A 17851-nucleotide genomic window follows, 5' to 3' on the forward strand; every position below is an offset into this window, starting at 1 on the left:
TTGCTCAGTCTTCACGAGCTGTTCATTTTGCTACTGTCCCAGTGCGAGGTTTTGGGTCCAGACGCTACACTGGCACAACTCATTTTGGAGAGGTCACCAGGAGGGATCCAGGGATGCCTCATCTCAAGAAGTGCTACCCTGCTGGCCCCAAAGCAAAAGCCGCCACATTTTGGCCATGTCCCAGAGCAAAACCCATAACCTTTAATGAAAGAACACAAGACAAAACCCACCCTTTCTTAATGCCACTTGTTTACCACTTAATTAGTGGCGCATAGTAACTGTTTTGAATGCTGAGAAATAGGATCAGCCTGTCAAGACCAGGTCTCTGCGATTGCTTTGCTTAGTGAACGAGATTGCACCTGGCATCGTGTGGCCTGAGGGTAAAACAGTGAACAAGGCACTGTTACTTTTAGTTCTCACACTGCAAAGTTAACTTCTTAAGTAGCTCTTTAGTTGCAAGCAGGACACTAAATCATGTTTTTTTTATATCGGGGCAGAATAAACTAAGGAAACCTAAGCCTCGTGGTTAGCAGTGTGACGTAGTATTTCATGGGATTTCAGATAAAGTCTTGTAAGTACTTGTCCATCCATATCTTTCTTTTCTGGAAACACCTCATCTGATACGTTATCACCATTTCCCTCTCTACACACCCATAACACTGGTTTCTCACAGCCGTGCTGCAGCACATCGCAGTGTGTAGGTCTTTCCCACTCAGCCCCTTCGACCTGGGGAGCTCCCAGGCACCTGCCAGCGCCCCCGGGCACCCCTTCGTGCACCCAGCCTCCCCCAGCTACGTTATAAACTCTATTACAAGCTTATATATTACAAAGTATGGGTAGAACACAAAGCATTAACTAAGTAAAAGCCGGTTCGGTGCCAGATGTCCAGGGGAGGGTTGGCAGAGGTTCACCGGAGCGCCGCTGCTCCCTGCAGAGAGGAGACGAAGTGCATTACGCAAGTGCATTAAACCGATGCCGCCTATAGACGCAGGATCGCAGGGAAACCTTAAACGTCGCGGTGATGTTTAGCGGGATGTCACCGTCCCGGCGGTGACACCCCGCTAAATCCCACGGGTTTCCCCGAGCCTGGCGCCGCTCTCCCCTTCCTCCCCCCGCCAGCTCCCCGCCGCGGGACCGCGCTGCAAACCCGAGCAGAGCAGCCGGAGGCGCGCAGTGGCTGCGGCAACGGGGCGGGGCGGGGCGGGACGGCGCGGAGGGGCGCGGAGCGGCGCGGACCGGTCCCCGGCGCGGCCGCGGCCGGTGGGGCGCGGAGCAGGGCGGGTAGGTATTTAAGCTCGGCGGCGGCGGGCTGGGAGAACGGCGGTGCGCGGCGCGGTGCGGTGCGCGGCATCCCGCGGAGCGGAGGTGAGGGAGGCGCCGTGCCGGGGAGCGCGGGGTCCGGTTTTGCCGTGGCGGCGGGGCCACCCCCACACCCCCTGCACGGCCCGGTACCGGGGGTCAGCCCCTGCTCCGCTCGGCCAAGGGCATCGCGGCGGAAGCGCCGTCCCGCGGCTCCCCCGAACCAACGGACCGGTGACCTTGGCCGAGCGGAGCCGCGTACTCTGCGCTGCCATCGGCGGGTCGGGAAGGAGCCGCGGAGCGAAGGCCTTGGAGCAGGGACGGCAGCGGTAAAGCCTCCAGGATTTGCTCTGCGTGTCTTCCTCAGGGTGGCTGGTGGTGTTGCAGAAGGACCTACAGCCTTCAGCAAGGTCTCTCTGGACTTGTTGCTGCTGTAGACCCGCAGTCAGGGATTTCCAGGTGGTGTTGCTGGTGCAGCTGTTGGGAAGATAGCCTGCCTAAGGGCTTCAGACTGGAAGAGGGGAGACCTAGATTAGATATCATGAAGAAATTCTTGACTGTGAGGGTGGTGAGCCCCTGGTCCATGTTGCCCAGAGAAGCTGTGGCTGACCCATCCCTGGAGGTGTTCAAGGCCAGGCTGGATGGAGCTTGGAGCAACCTGGTCTGGTGGGAGGTGTCCCTGCCCAGGGCAGGGGCTTGGAACTAGATGGTCTTTAAGGCCTTTTCCAACCCAAACCATTCTATGATTCCATAAGTAAAAAAGTTGAAGTAGATGGGTAGGGGTGGAGGAGAGAAGGTGAAGGTGCTACTCATACCATTGTGGTGGCAATGTTCATTGTTTGCAGGTTTTGGCTCTTTGGCTTTCTTAGAGTTGCTGGTTGCTTCCAGTAGTCCTTCAGCATGGAGTACCTCCCTGCTGTATAAGTGGAGATGGGATAGTGTACAGGAGAATCCCTGTAACAAATGCTACTACCCCACTTTATCAGCACACGTGGTGGTACTTGGACTGTGTATTTTAAAATGCTGTAGGATTTGGGGTCCTTGTTTATCTTTTGCTTATGAACATCGTGCGTATGGCAAAAATAACTATGTCTTGAGCATGATTCTGCATGTCCTTGGAGTGACTTCTAGGTGGTATGGTTTTGACAGAGAAATGTCGGGAAGCTCTGCACAGAGTGTGTACGTTGTTCATCCAGGAGCAATGGGAGATATGGTGAAAGGATGCCTGGAGAGCAGCTCAGGGCTGTGGGAATACTTACTCCATCACCCCTGTGCCCAAAAAGTGTCCAGGACATGTGATGTAGTGAATGGCACCAAGACAGGTGTTCCACCTGGCTGATGGGGGGGGGAAGAAGCCAACACAACATAACCCAGCCCCTACCACTTTTCAGGGGAAACTGGCACAGTGGCTTGTTGCAACTTTGAAGAGCCTTGTCTTGCCCAGCTGAACAGGAGTATTTCTTGTGTTCTCCCCACCAAAAATCGAGTGTGGCTTTGCTCTCCCCACATTTGAGGGATATTCTGCTATATCAGTAGTTTTCTGTGTTCAAAACTGATCATGGGGATGAAGTGGTCTGCGAAGGAAGTTGTTCCTTACTGCATCTGTGGGGTTAAATCTGTTTCTGTGAAAAATGTGAATTTCCCTTTCTACTTCTTATCTGTTGCAAATGTCTCACTTAATTTTTCTTTTCCCCTTTTAGACCGATAACCCGTCATGGTGCAACACTGCTTCCTTTCATTAGATCTCAAAGGAGATGCACTTGCACAAGAGTTTGGTACCTGTTTTCCACTAATACCTGTCATGACTATGACAGTATTCACCTTCTCATATTACATATAATCCAAGACTAGCTATTATTTCCAGCTGCTTCAGAAATGACTCAGAGCAAAACAAAGAAGTCTGAATAAAATAACAACTACATTTGAAAGTAAATCTTTTCGTAGAGCCCAAACATCTTAGCTATTTTGTTTATAGAATGATGTGTTTACACAACCTTCTGAACTTTAAAGTCCCCTTGAAGGACCTAGCTGATGTCCCAAATCTGAAAAGTTTTAGAGAACTAAGGCTTGTCACCAAGAGCAAAGACAAAACCCCTCGAAGATACCTCCTGGAACAGTTCAAGACCTCTCAATTTTTAAGTACTTGCAATATAAACCTGCTGCTGGTCTCTAGTGATGGGTTTGATGTCTTGCTTGGGAATCAGCTCTGTTCAAAACCACGTGCATAAACTATACTTACACTGAAAATACAGGGAAAGCTTGCCCTGAGATTTCAACTTGCCAATTTACCAGTCTTCTCTGGCAGAGCTTATCACCAAAGGCCAGTTCTGCTCCAATGTGCAAGTCCCATCACAGGGGCAGAACTTAGAGCTCAGAACATGCTCAGCCCAGAGAAAGCTGGAAAGGAAGGGGTTTGTACATAAACTATAAGAAGAATCTAGTTATATAAGAACACTACTGAGGAAACTTCAGAGGAGGGAAGAACAGAAAATTCTTTGAAAAATTAATTTGGCCTTGGAAGAAAATGGGACAGAGCTGCTCTAAGAATGTTTTTGTTATAGGGAAGCTGCATCATCTTCTTCCTCTGTGCTTGAGTGCAGAGAAAGGAGAGTGTGCCAATAAATCAGCCAGGCTTCAAAGCCAGGAGGAGCTGATTTATTTTTAAGTGTGTTTTGCTAGGAGCAGCCTATAGTTTTCAGGGAGTAGTTAAGGCATGAAATCAGTCCAAACATTAACTGCTGCACTGTCACTTGAATGGTTGGGACCCTCTCTCCAAATGAGATCCCTATGGGATCTGCAGATCATCCTCTCCTCTCTTGAGGGTCAGCAGCTTATATATCGCATTTAAAATTACTTCCCGCAGTGTTGTAGGCCATGATGCACTCCATCTGTGTACTGAACTTGACTGAAGGAGCAAATAGTATTTCAGAAATCATCTGGGTATACTGCAGTCCAGGTGGAAAGATAGTCTGACAAGAATCCATTTGCTCCAGTTACAGATGTGTCCATGCAGCTAAACTGTAGCACCAAACCAATGCTTGGGAGCAAGGTATTATTGAAGAGCTGGTGAAGGAGTACATGAGGACTAGGTTTGTATTCAGAGCTAGAGATGAGGAAGTCTGGGTTGGATTTCATGTAGCCGTGGCACTGCCACTCAGTGAGCATTTTGCTGTCGCCTTTGAATCTACTGTAGGTAGAAGTAAGTCTTTTTGTCAACTGTGAAAGGTGTTTGTTAGATTCCTAGGTCTCGTATGCATTATGGAACTTTTTCCATTTAAAAGAAAGAAAACAGCGTCTATGTGCTACCACTAAGGTTGGCAGGAAAGGAGGGTTAGTGTGGACAGATTTAGAAGATGCTGGAATTCCTTCTTCTGAGCATGGTAAAGCATAAACCTGGCTGAAAATGCCATTGCCTTTTCTGCCTTACTGTTCCCACGCCTGAAGTATTTTTCCACTCCTGGAAGATTTAGTTTTTTTCCAAACAAACCTATAGGTGCAGTGGAAGCATCTTCACCTGCATGCAAAACATCTGAGTCATTTACAGCAATAAAACTTTACCATCTCTGAATTTCGTTCTGGTGTTGCATGGATGTTGGCAGGAACATGTATATAAGAAGAGTTTACAATTCCTGTAGCACAGTAGCTGGCAGTAATGTATGGCCAAGCATGCGATGAGATGCTGATTCAGGAAGACGAATGCTGAGGAAGAGAAAACAGAGATGGCCTCACTGCTGCTGTGCATTTTTACTCCAGAATTAGAGGAGGGGGGTTCTTGATTGAAATCTATATGTAAAGACATTTTTAATAGTGCATAATTGTCCGTAGTGGGAGCTATGCTGGGATTATTGCTGCTGTACTCATTCACGTTCTTTGTCTGGCATTATCTCCCTGTGAAAACAAGCTTTAGGGTACGTTTAAACATCCATGTGTAAGTACTACAGTAACCTGAGGGTTCTGCTTGTCGGTAGGTAATGGGCAGCTTTCTAGGCTGAGCTGATGCTATATCACCACGGGTCACGCTGCGTATGGGGAACTGAGCAGAACAAATGCAATAGAGGAACAGACTGAGATGGTGTCCCCGGGAAATGCTGGCATTCAGATTCCCTGCACAATTTTAACTGCTGCGTCATCTAAATTTCTTCCTGATTTCTTCCTAACTACTGGTCCACTGGACCTGTATCTCATACCTTATACACTGTGCTTGGTGCTCACTGAATAAAACATATTAAAGCAAACGCATGATGGACTGGGAACGTGACTCCCTTTGTTCTAGTTTGCATTTTCAGAAATGTCAGTCTACATAAAATCAGTGGGTTCATCCCAGAGTTATGTTACATTAACAGGGACAAGACTGGTGCCTTGGATAAGTCAGGATATTCTGAGTAACAGCAGAACAAACCCATCTAACACAGTAAAACTACAAATAAGTAAGAACAATTACAGATAAGTAACCTGTGGAAAGGACTTCTATTGCAATACCCAAGGGGAATGACTACCCATTCCTCTTCTAATAGCTAAAATTATTTGCATATCAGACAACTTTAAAATAATTATTGCACTTTGCCTTGTGACACCTGCCATTTGGAGCCTACGTGTTGTAAGTGTCCTGCATGTGAGACCAAATAGGGGTCAGGGGCCCGCGGCAGGATTTTACTTAAGCTTCAGCATGACTGCAATCCCTTAGGATTCTGCAAAACCAACTCACTCTTGCTTCTGTGCTATCACAGCCATTATTTAGCAAATGGCCAATTTTTAGCCAATTAAATATTTGCATTTTGGGGATGGTTTGATTGCTTGCTTGCTTTTCCTCCCTACCTTGTTTGTAACGCATGGCCCTACTTTACATCCAAAGCCTGAGAGACCACCTGTTCAATGACTATGGGGCTATCTACAGCCAGGGTTTGTTTTTCCCCACTCTAGATAAATTTATGGTGGAAACCCTTTTTCTCTGTATGTGTAACTCAGCCAAACTCTCCTGCTGAGGGTGTAAGGTGTTCAAGCATTCTTTGGAAACCAGTCTATCCGAGTTCCCCTACAAGAATGTTTGTTTCTTTCCACAGGAATTTCGCAGCAGGTGCATTTTGCCAGGTGCTGTCCAGCCACCCTGTTGCTCAAAGCAGAAACTATATAGTAATGTATGTAACACTCACATCTTCAGATTACAACTCCAAACGCTAGCTCTGACACTGGGAACTAAGTTGTTTGGGTTTGTGTTGGGGTTTGGGTTTTTTTTTTTATATTAGGCATGCTCTTAAATGAAACCTGGGATTATTTTTTATTTGATGATGATTTATCTTTTCAGCTGCCCTAATCAGAGACATCTGTTAACAAGCAAGAAAATCAGGTTGCCACTTAAAACAATAAAAGCTGCTTTACAGGTTTCTCTTCTTGCTATTTTTGCTTGGAGGTGAAATTGCTGAAAATAATTTGAATATTTCTTAATGGCTTTAGAAACTGAATTCTATTCATTTTATTCATAGCTGGTTGTAACAGTCTTATGGCCTCCAAACAGGAAGGCATTTCCACAACACAATCAAATACTTAAATTGAAATTTGTAGATAAATGAGCTCCAAGTTAAAATTGTGTAATAGCAAATTATGTCCTACTATAATATTGGGAACTGATGAGCTAATAATGTGGGGCCCTGTCAACTCAGAGTGCCAGCTGATTGGTTTTTATTACATTAATGCCACAGTAATGCTTAAAAATATAAGTGGAAGCCTCTCTAGGACAAGTCCTGTCTAAAATACAGAATTTTTAGCCTCAAGAGTTCCTGTTTGTTTAGTGATCAGCTGTTCCCTTTGATTATTGCTACAAGGTAATTGGCCTGGTGGTAAGGAGGCCGCCTGAGACCTCCAGAGGTGTGGAACTTTGGGCAATTTCTAATGCTTAAAACTAGCCCTGAATTAATGTAAATGGGGTACATTCAGAAAAGGTATCCATGTCACAGTAACACAGTGGATTCTTGTATCTCATTGACTGAGCAGATGGTTTAAGATGGCTTTTTTTTCCTTCCCGCCTATGTTTTCCTTTTATAAATTATGCATCTAGAATTGCATTATCCCAAGATGCCCTTCATGTTGGCTGCATTTCCAAGACAGTCCTGCTAGCGGAGAAAGTCTCTGGGTAGATTAAATGCAGTGGAAGTGTGTTAGCGGTGAGGACAGAGACTGTAATTTGACTGTTTGTCTTTTACTTATCTCAACCTCTATCATTCATTTGGAGACCGCGCAGCTTCTGCATTAAGATAGCTTGCGTTCTTGCTGGTAGCCCAGGGAGTCCCACTGCAGGTGTGTCTCAGTGCCTGGGGATGGGGTTATTCCCCTCTGCTGTGAACTGGAAGACCTGAAGAAGCACAGGCTGGCTGCTAGGACTTGGTGACCAAGCTGAATGAAAACACAGTCCCCAGGCTGGAGAAAGTGCAACAGGGTCTTTGGTATAAATCACAGGTCTGCTCCTTATTTTAATTACTTCATACTTTATTTATGTATCCCTCCAAGACAGCAATGTCTAGTAAGTGACAGTGGTGAGTCTGCAGCCTGGTAGACTGGTCTAATATCACTAAAATCAGCCTGGGGATTTTTTTTCCCTGTTTCTGGCTTTTCCTTATAGCAGCTCTGTATTGAGATATGCGAGTGTATGTGCCGCTGTGGGCAGAAAGCTCCAGTAGCCTGGGATTTCTCCCCTCAAAACCACTGCAGCACCACTCTCATAACCTCATGAACACCCACAGCAAGCACTCCAGCCTCGCAGTTTCTCCGTGCAGCAGTCAGGCTTAACAGATATTTACCCAAGAAAGGTATGAGTTTAACTAGCACGGGCATAACCCCAGTGTAAATACCATAATCCTAGATACTATGAGAGGGCCCTTATCATTTTCTTTTCAAATGTATAGGAAAGGGCTTAACCTCTTCATTCAAAAATGCTGCCCTTCTTGCAGAAGGTATAAATAGAGACACTTTTGGCTCCCACTGAGTCACAGTTTGCCAGCTGTGCCATTTTTATGACAGGCTTTGCAATATTTACAAGGCTTTAAGGCCTCTCTTGAGTTCTGCCTTAAAATAATTTATCTGAAAGGAATCATCTTCCATTCATACCAGGACAGAAACCAGGGGTGGCCTTTCTCTCCAGCCTGCACCCATGCAAGTAAAGCTGTTAACAGCAAAGACAATCACTGCTAGACTTAAAATGGAAGTGATCTGCCCCCCCAAAGCATCGTAGGCGGCCTCAGTCTAGGAAATGTGGTCTAGGCGATACAGGGAAGATGGAACTGAAGGAAAAAGACTGCTTTGGGAGGAGGAGGGAAAAATATGTTGTGGAAAGTACTGATGGTTGGAGGATGCAGAAGAAGAGGGGCTGGTGGAAAGTAAAGGCTGGGTGGGTGATGGGTAAAGTACAGAAATTTTTCTGCATAAAAATCTGTTAACACAAAGAAGCCTCCCTCCCTTTTTTAATGTACAGTGTCTACAGTTTCACTGCACTTGTTGCCACCAAAGAGGTTGCATTCATGGGGGTGTTGTGAGTTGAGGGGCAACTGGGGAACAGATGCAAGGAGGTCTGGACAGGAAGCTGAGGGATGGGAGGAGAAACACCAGGAGAGAAACCAGCACATGGATGAAGGAGGGGGAGCAAAGACAGTCAGGTTCCTTATCAACAGCATTGGACAGGCATCTGGAGTGCCAGTTCAGCCAAACAGTCTGTCATGCTTGAGGTAAGCCTACAGTTGTTGCCTTCCCAAAGAAGAAGGGATAAAAATCTACCTTAGAGCATCTCCAGATGGCAAGGTGTAAGCTGGTCTGGCAGGATGCTCCATTTTCAACTTAATACAGGAATGTTGAACCTTAACAACAGGCAGTACCGGTGACCTCAGGGAAGAAAGATGGAGAAATACGATCCGTCAAGGTGTGTGCATTTTAACAGTGCACCCACCGGACAAAAATTTTACACATCAGTAACCAAAGTAAAGCTGTTACAAAACAAACCAGGAATCCTTTTCCTTGGTAATTTGTCTTCCCTTCAGTAAATACCCACATACCACCAGAATTTACTGTACAGCCTCCAGAGGCAGTAAACCACTGAATATTGTAATATATTTGGCCTATACCAGTGGCCCATCATTATTTTAATCACAGGCTATAAATTTTCCAGTCCTACCTTAGTATTTGTTGCCTTGAGGGACAGAAAATTTCTGTTGCCCCAAACACAACACTGGAGGGATGTGACATGTCCAAGCATCTCCATTCCAGGCATTTTAGGCGACAGCAGTATAGAATAAAATGATACATTGGAAGGTTTTCCTGCAGGACTAAAATCTGCTATATTCCCTTTTACTGTGAGCTGAGCTGGTCCTTAAACTCAACACCCAAAACAAAGGAGTCCCTCCGTGAAGCCTCGTACAGTTGCTTATCATTCTGTCTCTGTGTTTTCTCTAAGTAGATGTTTTTAGCCTGAATTTAAAGATTATTTAAAATACTGAAAAGCAATTTTAACAAAAAACAGGGGAAGGCAAAACCCATTTCTTAGTCAATACTTGCTCAGCCATTCTCCTTTCTGTGTGGAGACGGGAACAATGAATGCATAAAGGTATTACCTGCGAGGAAAATCTTTCCCAGACTTGTAACTTCTATTAAATATCCTTTTAATCTGTAATGTATCTTATTTCTTTGGAACGAGCTGAAAAAACTTCTTATGCTATTTGAGATTACTTTTTTCCCTCCCTTTCATAGCTTGTCTTTTCTTTATTCCCAACAATTGCAGGCTAATAAAAATTATTATCAGAAGTAAGCAGAGGAGTTTGTACAGAGCAGTTCTTTTAATCTCATCTTTATTCCAGAGCATACGAGTCTGCCATCCACATTCATGGAAGCTGGCCCAAAGCCTTCCCTTTTAAATGCATATCTCCCTGACTTCCACGTGAACCCTGTGCCTTTGTAAGCTAATGTGGTTTTAATTCCTAATGCAGAATGAACAGCAAAACAGATTCACAATCGGAACGTAGGAATTGAGAGTGCCCAACCGATACAGCCTCAATAATTGCAAGCAGCAGTTGATAGAGCTAAAGATTGTTTTCCGCTGCTCCAGGGCAGCAGAGGCTGGTGATGGCACTGGCGCTTTAATTTCTGATTGAACTTTATTTTATAAAATACAATTATATGTGGTATCAAACTTGAAATGATGGCCACCGCATCATGTTTTAGTTCCAGGTCTTTCTTTCCACTGCAGCTGTAATCCAGGCTTCTCTATCATTACAGGTCATCTTCTCGAAATCACTGAAAGCTGAAGATGGATATTAAGCGCGTGAAGGACTATATCTATTGGCTGTACTACCAGTACCTACTGATCACTTGCAGCTATGTGCTGGAGCCCTGGGAGCAGTCCATGTTCCACACCATCACTGTGACTGTTTTCGCTATGGTAGTATACACGGCTTACGTCTTCGTCCCCATCCATGTCCGCCTGGCTTTTGAGTTTTTCTCCCAGATGTTCGGAGGCCACCCTGAAAGCACAGTTTCCATTGTGAACTGAACTTGCCCGGGTAGTGATTAGAAGCTCTTGCAACTCATGACATGCAATGTCTTCTTCAATTTTGTGTATTTATTCTGAAGTAGTTTTGCGGTTATGAAAATACCATTTTCTCTTACAAAACACGGCTTGCTCGATTACCATAGCTGAAAACCAGAATAATGCACTGACTCCTGGCTGCACAGTCCCCATTATATAAAACACAGGCCAGCTTTTGCTGTGTGATAATGAAACACATCACCTGGAATGCCACGTTTCTCTAATATTCAACAGGCTCCCACTTTTCAGCACCTTAATTTCATCACACGGGCATGTATGAAACAGCAAGGACTGTTTATGATGGCTGTGAAGAGGGGTACTATGCTCATTATACACAAAGAAGGTCTGCCAACAGCGTGCAGTGGCAAAACATACCATGCCTGCTTTGAGCCAGGTTAGAGAATATCCGGAGATGAGTGTAACACAGCGTGATTTGAGTACTGACTAGTATCCATCTGGTTACTGACTTTTTAATGGCCAGAAAAGTAAATTACCAGAGAAAGTAGCAGGAGTATGAACTTGAATCCAGCCTTTTGCATCTAAGTTGCTGCCTCTGAGTTTAGATGGTCTAAGATAGTAAAAAAAAAATACTATGGGTAATCTTGTAGTTTACTGAAAATGACAGAAAGAGAGAGAACTAGCTCTGTTTCAGTGCTGTTTCCTGCCACCTTTGATAAAAACTGAGACATCGTTTCTTTCTGCTCCCATTCACCAAAGCAAGGAAAGTGCACGTCTGCACCAGAGGAAGATGATCCAGAAAATAGAGTGGAAGTAATATTTTAATAACTGCAGGGAAGTCTGAGTGCTTAAAGAGATCTCCTTTATAATGAATAAATGAGATGTATTGTAATTGCCTGTGAGGAGTTTCTTGAACAATGGAAGGTTTGTTTGGTTTTCAGTCTATACCTAAATCAAATGTTAATGCCAAACCGTAAGTTATAGCTATACAGTGCATGTATCTAAGAGCTGATGCTACTGTTATTAGAAGTGAGAGATGCAAAATGTAAATAGCTTTCAAATGATGTTTGCACAGTTATAGGATTAAAACTCTCTCTTCTTTATCAAGCTGCAGTGGGGTCCTGCATGCTTAAAAGAACACTGTTTGTTTGGAAACTAAGACATGTTTTGAAGGTTGAACAGATCTGAACATGTGTATGTAGTTTTTTTCAGAAAAAAATAAAATTTTATTCTTCATAATCAACATTTCAGTGCATGACTCGGCTCTTCAGGTGTTTTCTATTTGTTTGTAAATATCCTGGATGTGTGTGGGCCAGGCTGACACCATGTCAGACAGACTATTTTGTTGCGAAAGTTTTGGGGCAAGGTTTCAGAGCCATGTAGATGGATCTATGTGCGGACTGCCATGTCCATCATCATTAGTGCCCCGGCCCAAAATCCCTCCTCTCTCTGGTTACAGGGGAGGGGAAAAAAAAAAAAAAAAAAGGGAAGAAAAAAACCCGGAAACTTCATTGAAGATCCTGCTCTGCCTAGCAAGTTGGTGCTTGAACCAAAAATACTTCCCAATATCCTATACTCAAAAGATTCTACTTTTTAACTGATAGTGTGATGATGTAAATGCCGTGGCATCTCCTCATCAATGCTGTTTCCAATAACATCTTATTTTTTAATTTCTCAGAAAGGTTATTCATTCCCAATGGCATCACACACAAATGACTTGCTTCTAGGAGTACGAGGAAAGACACTCTTGTAGGTATGCAAAGGCTGGGTCTCGTATCTCAAGGAACACACACCCAGATGTAATGTTGCTATTTAAACATTTAACTTAAAGCAAACAGAACAAGCAAACAGCTTTGTTCAGGAAGAGGGAATTTCCACTGACTTCTCATGGTGGGATTCTTGTAAAGCATTTCTCTTCCTTATTATTCCTGTTATCTTTGTTTAGCTCTGCGGGAGGTGCTCAGAAGATGGAGGAAAACAGCAGTTTCTCTTTGGGAGGGTCCCTGCAGCCTCACTTAAGTGAAAACACTTTTTTTGTGTGTGTTCTTCAGCTTCGTTAATAAATTTAAAGTTTTTGAGCAAGAGGTATTCACCAGAAAGGAGGCAGCTGAAAGTAACCTCTCTGTGCTAAAACCACTTTTGAGATTTTTCCAATCCTTTTCACTTCTCCTTTCTACTAGAAAAGCTGAAATAACTCTAGCTACTTAATATTCAAAATTAGTGGGTTCCAGCAGGAGATTTCAAAGCATTTTTGGCACATAGCAGTGAACAGAATTTTTTTTCCCCAGCTGAAAGAAAAAAGAGGTGGGACACCACTTTCCACAGCTTGAGACCATACCACACAGCTCAGGAAACTCCGCTCCAGTTTTGAAATCCTTTTGCCTGTAGATGAAGCCATTCGTACACAATGGAAAGAGGTTTTAATTGGATTACATCTGCATATTAACATGGAAGCACCATTTGCTGCAACAGCTACAAGCCACAGGAGGAGGGTCGCATTTCAGAGAGCTGCCAGTAACACCAGCATACGGCTCGGTACGTACAGCATATGGGCAACAACTCCGTTGTGAAGAGTATAGTGTTGGGCTCTTTATAAAACACCTTGGCAGGGCACTCATTCCTCCTGCTTCATTATTACTCCATGTTAATTGTAGTTAATTGCTCCATTATTACCCTACACTAATTGTAGTTCAGGCTGAGCACAGCAGCTGGAAGGTTTTACACCAAAAAAATCAAATGAAAGGACTATGTTAAGAGTAAACAGAACCAATAATGCAACAGTGATAAATGAAACAAAAGCAGAAAAGGAGATGAACCAGTTCCAGTTGCGTTCACCCTGAAAGTTCAAATACATCATTAAATTAAGCGCTGAAAAATGTTTGGACGCAGCTGGCCAGCACCATACTTCCCTTGTTTAAAATTCATTTTCTTAATTTCATTTAATCAAAGCTAGCATTTATCCTGCTGTAAAGATTTCCTGGCCAATTTCATGGATCACCTCCCAAATCCATTACCAAGGGCGACTACACATGCACATGTCCAGACCATGAACCCCCAGAAGCTTCTTCCTGAAGCCCCTCCAGGCAGCCTTCACCCAAGACTATTAAAAAAAGCTTTTCAGGGACCTTCTCCTTAGTGGTGGTCTTGCACAGGGAACACAGGGATCAGCATCGCGACCAGTGATTCTGCCCAACTAGCAGTCTTATTTCTAAGTTATTTTGGTGCACTCCTTTTATCACATGAATTAAAATGCAGAGCTTGAAATAGGGGAGCAGCAGTTTATGGCTCGGAGGGCCATCAGTGGGATACAGACGTCTCTGATGATCGGCTGCCAGCTAAACTCACACGAGCAGTGACTAAACGTAGCGGTAATTTATTTGAAGTGTGATATTCCCAGTCTTTTTCATATCCCCACAGTCTTACAGTGGCTCCTGCCTGACTGCTTACTCAATAGAAGAAAGAGAAACCTCTATTTCCATCACTTCTTTTGATCTTTCCAGAAAAGACCAGCAAAACAGTCCAAGGTGGTTGGTGGGGAAGCGCTGACATTGCCTATCCTACACATCTTTAGGGCACATGGGTTCACACCAGTCACTTGTAGAGACGGGTCATCATCTGAGTGCCCGACTTCATCTACATGGAATTCCCTGAAAGCTGAGACCCCATGTTTATGAATTTTTGAAATCTGAAGGATGTTCAAGTATAAATTTTTTTCTGAAGTTTTATTATTGCTGTTATTTGGCCATAATTTAAGATTCTTGCTTTGCATGCAAATTCTGTGAAAAAAATTAAGTTATTGTTTTCACTTACAATGATTCATACAGTTATGGTTAAAGGGGAAAAGGCCCTAAAGTTTTTATCAAGTGAAAGATAGTCTTTAACATATTTTAAATAATCTTTTTTTATAAAAGCCCTCTTTTAGATAAACCTTCCAAAACAGCAAACTGATATCATCCATCAACAACATGCAAAAAACCACAATGCATGAGAAATGTGCCTCCAGAGAGACACCTCTTTGAAACTAGCCTACAAATAAAAATGGTGTGTAAAGGCAAATCATTCTAATCCCCGTGGTAGAAAGTTTCTGCTGCACTACTGCAACGGCCAGGTGTTGTCCTGGTCTTCTTGCACATGCAGAATTAGCCCTGCCCAGCATGCACATACCAAGGAGCACTGTGAATACAATACGCTGTGTCCGTCTCCCTTCACCTCTTACCAAGACAATGCTCCGTTTCTAGAGTTTAATTTCCCTAATTACTTAGTAGCTAGGGAAAACAAAAACCCAAAACTATTTAAGACATCATAAAAGAAGTACAGCAGGGTGTAGTAACAGTCAGCAGAACCATACAAACTGCAAATCACACTTGCGTAGCACCAGAATGCGTCTGCCGAAATTGGGCCGACTCTCGCAGATGGATTACTGCACCCTGGGGCAGAGACGTGGACAAGCGGCGGCGTGCCAAGCTGAGCATTTGAAAATTAAAGCAGAAAAGGCTAATTTTCAAATCAGATATTACTGAACTTATAAGAACTTTCTCATAATCACACAAAATGACCAACATCCAACGTTGCGCCAAAAGCGGTGCTGCCTTCACGCAGTGCACGAGTCAGGCCCTACCCAAGTAATTTCAATTATTTACTCCTAAAATACCAAACCGCAGCTATATCAGCATGTTACTGATATCCTACCACAAACTGCTTTTTGCATGGAGCCCATTTCTCTCTGTTTGGTAACTCCAGATAGCTTCCTAGCCAAGATAAGATAACAATTCATTTATCTGGACTCCCTGTGTGCCTCTAGGTATTGCCAACAGCAGAATTTAATGATAAACCCTGACAAAGATAGCCACTTTTCTCCCTTCTGGAGTATTGGTTACCTTCTTCAGGGAAAAGAGCGCATGAGACATCAGCTTCTTGCTTCTCGCTGCCCCGCAGCCCCACCAGCAGCAATGGCCATTCCCCATGGAGCTGCGGCTGTACCTGATTCACCCTCTTTGGAAAGTGACTTTCACTGCTGTTGCCTCAGGTGGGATCAAGGGTTGGATGAGCAGTGAGTGACCATTGTTTCACACCCCTCCTGCTTTGAAGAAGTTTCTGCTGCAGACATTGATCCTCAGAGGTGGAGGAAAACAAAGCCCCAAGATGCGGCACACTGCATGAAAAAGGATGCACCACTTTGTCCTGCCGGCCCAGTGAGATTCCCACACCCTCTCCTACTAAACTTCCAAAACCAGGTGGGTTCCTCATAATTTCCAGAAAGATACTGGGATGGTCTGTCAGACAAAGAGGATACAAAATCATGATGAAAAAAAACCAAATCACTCTTTTGCCAGCTAAATTATGTGGTGTTTCTCAGCTTGCATGAAGTTCTCCAGCTACCTGGAGAATTTTCCAGTACAAGCCCTGAAGTGCCTCAATTGGATCACATCAGCACTTCCCTCCAAGCCAAGCCTGATCAGAAACTGAAAAACTGGGGAGTCAGCAGAAAAGCTAGACTCCTACAGATCATCAGCAAACTTCGCTCAACGTGCAGTCCCACTACCAACTTGTTGCAGTCAAGGAAATCAAGGGACTTGAAACTACCAAAATGTTCCTTAAACCTCAGGAAACTGAAAATTCAGTGTAGTATCAGTGTTTGTCTGCTGACAAAGGAGGTCAGATGCCTGTGACATTCCTGAGGTTCTCTGAAGGCTGGATCCGAGCGCACAGCAACAGCACAGAGCTCGTCCCACGACTCCAGCAGCGACTGCCAGGATGAAATGGGCTCCTCTTTACTCTCTTTCTTTAAACACAGGAAGGAAAACTCAGCCTGAACTAAATGAAGACACCTTCATTCAATTTTGAATTCAGTGATCAATTTTGTCCTTAAGATATTTATTCCTTACCGTAAGCAATATTTTGCCTGAATTTGAGGAGCCGAGGTTATGAAAATATCTCCAGGCAACTTACATGGAAACTCCCTAGCTGTAAGGCTATGATTCACAGGTGAGGTAAGAATTAACTCCAAGAGTTCCCACTTGTCATCACTGGTGTCTGCTCCACCCTTGTTTCAGAGGCTGCTTTCAGTAGTTGCTACATCAGGACAGCTAAGAGCTGATCAACTGCTGATTCTTGTGTTTCAGTACGGTCAGCCCCAAAGTGGGGCTGTCCTAGAGTTGTCACCAGGATAACTGATCCCTCCTCTACACCCAGATAATAAGGTCCGAGATAGAAATAGGCTGTAGAATTTACTTCCTGTGGCCTAATATAAGCTATAGCCCCCCCAATTACCAAAAGCTAGGTTTAGTCTAGGTTTTAAAGTGAAATTTAAAAGATGCATGTGTACCCTTTGCATCAAAATATGTATCCTACTGCTGAGACATGCTCAGGCAAGAGAAAAAAAGCCAAGAACCAGGACAGAGAGAAGAGTAGGAATATCTACATGATGGAGAATAGGGTAAATCTGGCAAATCTGCATGAAAAAAAAAAATCAGATTCTACTTCGCTTACAATGACTGAGCAGAGAGGGAGGAGGGGAGGAAACAAAGGTAAATTATGGCAGCGTCAGGAACAGAGGTATTGTCAGCTAGGGTGCTGTTTCAGTTATTTTTTCTGACAGCTCCTATCTTTGCTTCATAATCATGGAGCAGATCAGAAATATCTCCTTATTTCGAGGTCATATTCAAGGATGAGTTACATGCCATGAATCTTTATGAGCCTTAGATATTTTTTAAAAAAATGAACAGGAAGAGAAAATGCAGGTAAAATGTACCTCAAGGAGTATTTCACACAAAACAACTGAGGCCAAGCTTGGAATAAAGCACCCTAACATCAGAGAGGGCTGGAATTGCAGCAATGCTGGATTGCAGCAATGTAATTAAAAGACGGGGTGACAAGGCACAGCAAACAGCCTCACCCATCAGGCTGGCAGAGGGAAGGGCTTGTACCAGTTCTTTGCATTCTCCACAGCCTCAAATTGCACAACGGGAGAAGCCTGGTAGCTCATATACGCTAATTATCGCCAAATGCAAATGCACAGAGATTGAGTGATTT

General features: G+C 44.0%; 1 protein-coding gene across 3 annotated transcripts; it reads left to right on the forward strand.

Moving 5' to 3' along the window:
• Positions 1-1344: 1344 nt before the first annotated feature.
• On the forward strand, positions 1345-11952 carry SPTSSB (serine palmitoyltransferase small subunit B). 3 transcript variants are annotated; one of them, XM_054206093.1, is made up of 2 exons: positions 1345-1365; positions 10552-11952. In XM_054206093.1, the coding sequence occupies exon 2, from the start codon at positions 10583-10585 to the stop codon at positions 10823-10825; it is 243 nt and encodes an 80-aa protein (XP_054062068.1). In that variant the 5' UTR covers positions 1345-1365; positions 10552-10582; the 3' UTR covers positions 10826-11952. The 3 variants fall into 3 exon arrangements, with proteins under 3 accessions (XP_054062068.1, XP_054062066.1, XP_054062069.1); XM_054206091.1 differs by lacking the exon at positions 1345-1365 and adding an exon at positions 1640-1758; XM_054206094.1 differs by lacking the exon at positions 1345-1365 and adding an exon at positions 6390-6434.
• Positions 11953-17851: the final 5899 nt, after the last annotated feature.

This window comes from Rissa tridactyla, chromosome 6 (genome assembly GCF_028500815.1).
Source record: "Rissa tridactyla isolate bRisTri1 chromosome 6, bRisTri1.patW.cur.20221130, whole genome shotgun sequence".
NCBI classification, from domain to species: domain Eukaryota; kingdom Metazoa; phylum Chordata; class Aves; order Charadriiformes; family Laridae; genus Rissa; species Rissa tridactyla.

Excerpts from the sequence above, each read along its gene's own strand:
- SPTSSB (XM_054206093.1), top strand. The coding sequence starts at position 10,583 with ATGGATATTAAGCGCGTGAAGGACTATATCTATTGGCTGTACTACCAG.